General features: G+C 34.3%; 1 protein-coding gene across 2 annotated transcripts in view; it reads right to left on the bottom strand.

Annotated features, from left to right (window-relative positions):
- Positions 1 to 1,459: 1,459 nt before the first annotated feature.
- Positions 1,460 to 8,395, bottom strand: part of LOC144448726 (doublecortin domain-containing protein 1-like) — a 138,534-nt gene continuing 131,598 nt past the window's right edge. For both annotated transcript variants that reach the window (XM_078139033.1, XM_078139034.1), the window contains 2 exons: positions 7,746 to 7,855; positions 1,460 to 3,471 (listed from right to left, as the gene is read on the bottom strand). In XM_078139033.1, coding sequence (XP_077995159.1) covers positions 3,334 to 3,471; positions 7,746 to 7,855 — 248 coding nt within the window. In that variant the 3' untranslated portion in view covers positions 1,460 to 3,333. The remainder of the gene's footprint in view (positions 3,472 to 7,745; positions 7,856 to 8,395) is intronic.

The following is an 8,395-nucleotide window of genomic DNA, read 5'->3' as shown; positions in this document are numbered from 1 at the left end:
GCAGCCGTTTCTTGAGTTATGGCTTTGGACATGAAAACTGCGCCAACAAAATGGCTGCCAGGTAGCCATATCGGATTGTATCACGACGAAAATGGATATGCACATGTATGTCATAGAACACTGTCCTAACACCAACTTTGAATGAGATCTGTTCAAGCATGTCTGAGTTATGGCTTTGGACATGGAAAATTCGCAAACAAAATGGCTGCCCGGCAGCCATATTGGATCGTATCACGATGAAAATGGATATGCACATGTATGTTATAGAACACTGTCCTAATACCAACTTTGAATGAGATCTGTTCAAACATGTCTGAGTTATGGCTTTAGACAGGGAAAATTTGCAAACAAAATGGCTGCTAGGCGGCCATATTGGATCGTATCATGAAACAAATTGATGTGCATATGTATGCCATTGTATGTTGCCCCTGTACCAAGTTTGAAAGAAATCGGTCCAGGCATCTTCAAGAAACGGCTGCGGACGGACGCACGGATGCACGGACAGATGGAACCCAATCCATAATTCCCCGTCCCGGACTTCGTCCGGTGGGGACTAACAACCATATGAGGCCAAACAACATTAACCAGGTTTGAAAATGACAATGAAAACTGCCAGTTCCTTAAAACCATTTTCAATGACTTGTTAACTCAGTTATTTGATGACACTAGGTTAGGGCTAGAGTTGGCAAAAGTTAACTTCAGGGTTAGGGTTTGAGTTAGGGGTAAGGGTTAGGGTTTTGGAGGGACCAGGGTTACCTGAGAGATTCCTGGGTTAGGGTTAGGGCAGGGCTTAGGGTTAGTGTTTTTGAGTACCTGGGATATATTGCCTGGTACCTAAGGTACTTGACACAGGTACCTGGGTTATTTTGACGTAACCTAGGTACCTGTGCCAGTAACCCAAATACTATTTTGTGGTACCTGTGTTACCTGAGACAGATACCTAGGTTACCTGAGGCTCCAGGGCATCTCGCGTGGAGGCACCTGGGTTACCCCAGATTTTAGTTTTTTGTCACTATTTTAACTACACATACATACATACATACACACACACACACACATACATACACACACATACATATATACATACATATATACATACATACATACATACATACATACGCACACACACATACACACATACATACATATGTACATACATACACACATACATACATACACACACATACATACATACATACATACATACATACAGACACACATACATGGTACACACATACACACACATGCATGCATGCATGCATGCACACAAACATAATTATGTACATACATATATGCATACCCACGCACATACATACATATACATACATACATGCATACATGCATGCATGCATACACACACACGCACATACACGTACGTACATACACACACACACACACACACACACACAGAGAGACATACACCAACAAACTGATTACAATACAACTAAAAACGTGATGAGAAGCTTAACTTTATTGGTGTGCTATAATTTGTACAAAACTCAAAGCTCTGCCCCCTACAACAATAGTGGTAGCATCCATCTTTTATTGCGATGGGGATACTATCGTATCAAAGGGGTATATAATCTGATAGAAACAAGGCTCACATAGTCCTACAAAGAAACACAAAAATATAAATGTATGATTTAAAAAAAATATTTACATCTAACATCATATAATATCAATTATAAATGAGATTGAGTACAGCCACAAAACAAAAACAAAAACAATTACAAAATGAAAGTTTAATATTGATAATTATACAAATTGTATACATCTTAACACAAAGTACTATATATACCAGTATATATTGGATTCCATCAAGGATAGGATGTGGCAATCAAATGAAGATGTCAGCAAATTTCTAGGCTACATTGATAACAATTTATTTTGAATCAAGGACACATTCTTTTTAAAAAAAACAAGATATCTAATTTTATTTATTTCATAACAAGGAGAAGTGATTTCAATCTATTTATAGAATGTATGTTATTATGTACATTGATAAAGTAAGGATTGTTATTAATGATCATCAACAATAGTGATACACCATAGCTAACACCCCTACTTTCAACAGTACAGTGATACACCATAGCTAACACCCCTACTTTCATTGTACATTCCAATAGTAACACATTAGAGGAATATCTGACTGTGTATGTAGGCATGGGGGTGGTGGCTAGTTATAGCAAGACAAGCTCATGTGTTTTTTAAAATGTAATACAATATATTCTGTAATTTATCAATAAACTGTCTTGCTAGTTTGTATGCACTGATATTAACTCCATATTTATGTGACAATAGCCCATTGTACTGATATTAACTCTGTATTCATGTGACAATAGCCCATTGTACTGATATTAACTCCATATTCATGTGACAATAGCCCATTGTACTGATATTAACTCCATATTCATGTGACAATAGCCCATTGTACTAATATTAACTCTGTATTCTTATCTATAAACCAACTCCACATTGCGTATATGGAATACCGTACACACACACCAATACACTAAGTTAAAATTTTAGACACTTTCAATCAAACAACTATTATTGCTATGTGTGTGTGTGTGTGTGTGTGTGTGTGTCATAATATGTGAAACCAAAGTCTATTGCTTACTAAATTACTTTCAGGTTCTTTCTATATCAAATGTATATTATATATAGTTTGCCAACAGAGTCAAATGTGTATTATAGTTTGCCAACAGAGTATGCTATTAGAAATCAACACTGAAAACTTTCAAATTACCAATTGACTCCCTTGATAAATGTGTGTGTGTATCAACATGTACATTAACAAGTTGATAAATGTGTGAGACCAATTTCTGGGCAATGTCTATTGATCTATTTCATATTTGGCACATTGACAACACAACTGTGAATAGATGCACACTTAATTTGCATATTTTATAAGAAATAATGAAAACAACTTTCTAGACTTGTATAATATTCTATTTGTGATATTGTCATTTGCATTCTCATTCTGCTATCAAAGTAATCAGGTGGGTTCTTGACCAAATATGACCAAAAAAATGGCAACTGTGTAAATTTTTGACTGTGATTTAATAAAGATATATGCAAGGGAAATATCAACTACTGCAATTATCTTGTGTACATTGACCTGCACTATCAAATACTGTAGCAATTATCTTGTGTACATTGACCTGCACTATCAAATACTGTAGCAATTATCTTGTGTACATTGACCTGCACTATCAACTACTGTAGCAATTATCTTGTGTACATTGACCTGCACTATCAAATACTGTAGCAATTATCTTGTGTACATTGACCTGCACTATCAATTTGATGTCTCTCTTTTATGTTATGGATTTAAAAATCTCTGTTTGGTTTGGGAGCCTGTGTTGTAAGGATTGGGTCATCTTCACCACCATTGGTTTGGGAGCCTGTGTTGTAAGGATCTTCACCGTTGGCTTCAACAGCAAGAACAGGAGGACCAAATGGATCAACCTGGAAAACAGACATCAGTAAGAAAATCAAGATTAAACACAAATAAAACACCTAACATAGGTTTGAATATATTTATCATTTAAGTACCAGTCATTATTTGCATTGATAAACACACATTCTGTTGCTACCACTGTTTTCTGAAAATCCACCAATTCATAAAAAGTCCCCCAGGGACAACTATTCAGCGTGTGGGCTGTCAACTTCTAAGATTGCTAATGTAAAATCACTCTGTTAGCATGACTAGTCCGTACGTACGCCTGTACTTGGAAAAGTACATACTTCCCTTGCGCATGTGCAGTAGTGTCCATAGTCAGTAATAGCCCCCAAATTGTGTGTTGTAGTGTCAAATGATTAGTGTTTTGGCATGGAAATGTTTTTGTTGGACTTTTCAGGGAAACAAACAAATGTAGTGTTGGGTTTTCAATATAATTACCAACAATCTAACCTTTTCTCTCTCTTCACCTTGAAATTTTTTGTCAAGGTCAAAGGTTATGGTCTCATTAAAAAGCTCATCATTGATAATGTAAGGATAGACACTTGGAATGGTGTCCATACTAGTTATAAAACTTGTGGAGATAACACGCAAAATGTGATTTTTTATCACAAATATGACTCCCATTTTGCTATACAGGACAAGGTCATATGCCTCACATGGTCGTGATTGAAATATTATCACTTCAAATGTTTGATTTGCAAAGCTATGAAGACTTTAAACAGGGTTCGTACGCTTATAGAAAAAAAAATTCCAGGGCTTTCCAGAGGTTTTCCATCAGTTTTCCAGTGGTGTCGACCATCAAAATATATTTTATTGAATGACATCTAATTCTCTGATATAGGCAAGAAGTAATAAACAACAGCTCTCACAAAATGTTTTAAAAAAGTCAACACTCTATGCAGTTATTGGTTTCAAAAAACATGATTATAGCCATTAATACTACTACTGTTCTCTTCCAATCAGCCAAATGGAAAAGTCATGATCCACAATTTTTAAACATTGAAAATATCAATTTGTTCACACACACACACACACACACACACACACACACACACACACACACACACACACACACACACACACACACACACACACACACACACATCAAGTGATCCCTATAGCACTACTAAACCGCAGTTCAGTTGTGCTAAAAATGAATATATGTACTGTAAATATAATGCAATAAAATTAGGAGTCCCCAAATGAGGTAAAAAGTTAGGATAACTCAAAGTTAATGCAATAAAATTAAGAGTCCCCAAATTAGGTAAAATGTTAGGATAACTCAAAGTTAATGCAATAAAATTAAGAGTCCCCAAATTAGGTAAAATGTTAGGATAACTCAAAGTTAATGCAATAAAATTAAGAGTCCCCAAATTAGGTAAAATGTTAGGATAACTCAAAGTTAATGCAATAAAATTAAGAGTCCCCAAATTAGGTAAAATGTTAGGATAACTCAAAGTTAATGCAATAAAATTAAGAGTCCCCAAATTAGGTAAAATGTTAGGATAACTCAAAGTTAATGCAATAAAATTAAGAGTCCCCAAATTAGGTAAAATGTTAGGATAACTCAAAGTTAATGCAATAAAATTAAGAGTCCCCAAATTAGGTAAAATGTTAGGATAACTCAAAGTTAATGCAATAAAATTAAGAGTCCCCAAATTAGGTAAAATGTTAGGATAACTCAAAGTTAATGCAATAAAATTAAGAGTCCCCAAATTAGGTAAAATGTTAGGATAACTCAAAGTTAATGCAATAAAATTAAGAGTCCCCAAATTAGGTAAAAAGTTAGGATAACTCAAAGTTAATGCAATAAAATTAAGAGTCCCCAAATTAGGTAAAATGTTAGGATAACTCAAAGTTAATGCAATAAAATTAAGAGTCTCCAAATTAGGTAAAATGTTAGGATAACTCAAAGTTAATGCAATAAAATTAAGAGTCTCCAAATTAGGTAAAATGTTAGGATAACTCAAAGTTAATGCAATAAAATTAAGAGTCCCCAAATTAGGTAAAATGTTAGGATAACTCAAAGTTAATGCAATAAAATTAAGAGTCCCCAAATTAGGTAAAATGTTAGGATAACTCAAAGTTAATGCAATAAAATTAAGAGTCCCCAAATTAGGTAAAATGTTAGGATAACTCAAAGTTAATGCACTTTTGGAAAATTCACATGATTTTTTGTTTCAAATGTGTTTAGCACCTTTTTTTCATCTGTCAAAGAGTCTTTCATTCGTGCATTTTATGAAATTTTGATATCATACCTTATTTCCCTGAGCAATTTATATTTGTCTTTCTTTCTCATTTTAATTTTAATCATCCTACAATGATATATTTCTAGGTATTGTATTCACATATATTTGTAAAATTTACACCAAAATTCATAGCAAACAAATTATTTGCTTCCAAATAAAAAAAATATCTGTGGTCATTTTCTTGTTTATATTGAGATATATTATTTTCTTTATACTGAATTAATTTAAGATTGAATGAAAAAAAAAGACAGGGTCCCTGTATTAACTTTTTTGTTACAGCTATATTCCTTAAGTGAGGTGTGCCAAAGAAAGTTTTTTTCCCATGATGCTTTGCACCAGTGCGACCTTTTGACATTGTGCGTTCTCGAATGAGTAATAATTATTTTATTTCTGACTCTAGAAAAATAGTCACCGAAACAGTCATGATTTTTATTGTGAGGTCTATTCAGAACTGTTTATGACAGCAAGATATCTTCATTTTTAGGGTCAAAAACCATGATTTTTGTAAACAGAAAAGTTCAAAGTAAAAAGAAATGACAGCTTCAAAACTAGTGAACTGATTGGGATGAAATTTGGTGTGCAGGTGTTCTAGGGTATCTGAATGAAGAATTCTTCAAAGAAAAAGTTGAAGATGTCTAAAAATGTGCTGTGATATCATATTATTGGCATGTCATTTTACAATACTTGTGATAAAGTAAATTTTATTAGTAAAGTAAAGTTGATTATGCAGCTAGGAAAGTTTGAATACACTTCAATACATGAGTAAATGATCACAAGAATCAGGTCTACATATATTTGTAATATCAAGACTGAAATATGGTTATCATTACAGAAATACAAGATCTAACACAGGGGCGAAGGAAGTAGTTGCCAAATGATGTCTTCTAACTCACTCATAAGAAATGTGGATATGCTGTAACAGTTAAGGTCAGCTGTTTTGAACTATGGAGGTAGGAAGGATTATAGTCCTACCTCCATTTCTGAACAAAATCATTGCCTTTGCATTGGAATGGTATGCTTTTAACATGAAAGTTGCACAAAAATATGTTCTTGTCTTACCCACAATGATACAGTTTTAGAATTAACACCATGAATTATAAACCTTTGCCCACATTTAGGTTTTTCTGCATGTACATCTGTTTCTATGGGTTTTGTTGGTCATTTTTTTCTGCATGCACATTTAGATCTCTTACTATGCTATGGGTTTTGTTGGTGGGACTTTTACTGTACTTTGTGAACTATATTCAGATCAGAGTACCACACTCACCCACTAACTACATCAAATTGACTGGCAAGCCCAAGTTTAAGTCTCTGTTACATAGTTTGTAAGAGTTGATTTTAAACCACAATTACTACATCTCTCTAACTCCCCGGCAAGAACATCAAGTTCTACAATTCAACATATGGGTCTCTTGCTAACTTTCAGATCATTTCAAAGTTGGAATCATCAACTTTGTAAACATAATATTAGGATCGTTGGGGAGAGTTTTACTAATATTAATTATACCGTCCGAGGCAAAAATATAGCTTTACCGAGGTAAAACCAGAAATTAAATCCTGATAGCTGAAAATTCCTAATCATACCCCAGAATACATTGACTCAAAACACCACAATAATTCTAACCCACAATTACTGATTTTTCAGTCCTGAAACTTGCTATGTCCATCCACTTTGTATGCCAAGCTCAATACACAGTGAACGATGTATTGCTCTCCTTGACTGGCCGGGTCAGAAAAAAATAGACATTGTCATAAATCGATTTCTAAATCCATATGAGCACTGCAACAAATAGAGCAGTCCCTTTACAGACTATTTGCCTTTAGATGTAGGCTAAAACAATAGTGAATGCCAGACAGTCAAAGATATGCAAAACCATAGTTGTACATGTGTATAGTCCACAAGTGAGCGCGTACTCACTACACTAGATTAGAACACTCTTTGATGTGTGCAGTGAAGACGTGCAGTAAAAAGACCAGTTTTCAACCTTAAATCTATCTTTACTTGCCTACAACAATTCAGTTTTACTTACCTCTACAGCAGCACTTTTAGTGGCTGAAACAGTTATGTCAGTTGCTTGTTTACCTTCCTTCTTCCTGATACGACCCCACTCTGCCTTTCTCTCAATTTCTAGCTTGTATTCTGTAAGATAAAACCAAATGTAAACTGAAAGTTCTTCATTGTTTCTAAGGTTGGATTACGACCCAACATAGTTAGAACTGAATAAATAGTGTACATCTTTGACAATATACCCAACATAGTTGGGTATCAATTTCAAGTCAGTATGTAGTACTATGAATACAAAGCCAGTATGTAGTAGTATGTAGTGCTATGAATACAAAGCCAGTATGTAGTAGTATGTAGTACTATGAATACAAAGCCAGTATGTAGTAGTATGTAGTGCTATGAATACAAAGCCAGTATGTAGTATGTAGTGCTATGAATACAAAGCCAGTATGTAGTAGTATGTAGTGCTATGAATACAAAGCCAGTATGTAGTGCTATGAATACAAAGCCAGTATGTAGTAGTATGTAGTGCTATGAATACAAAGCCAGTATGTAGTAGTATGTAGTGCTATGAAAACAAAGCCAGTATGTATGTATGTAGTAGTATGTAGTGCTATGAATACAAAGCCAGTATTTAGTAGTATGTAGTGCTATGAAAACAAAGCCAGTATGTAT

Source organism: Glandiceps talaboti, chromosome 17 (assembly GCF_964340395.1).
Source record: "Glandiceps talaboti chromosome 17, keGlaTala1.1, whole genome shotgun sequence".
NCBI classification, from domain to species: Eukaryota; Metazoa; Hemichordata; class Enteropneusta; family Spengelidae; genus Glandiceps; species Glandiceps talaboti.
The sequence above is the reverse complement of the archived record's forward strand: the minus strand, read 5'-3'. Positions and strand labels throughout refer to the sequence as shown.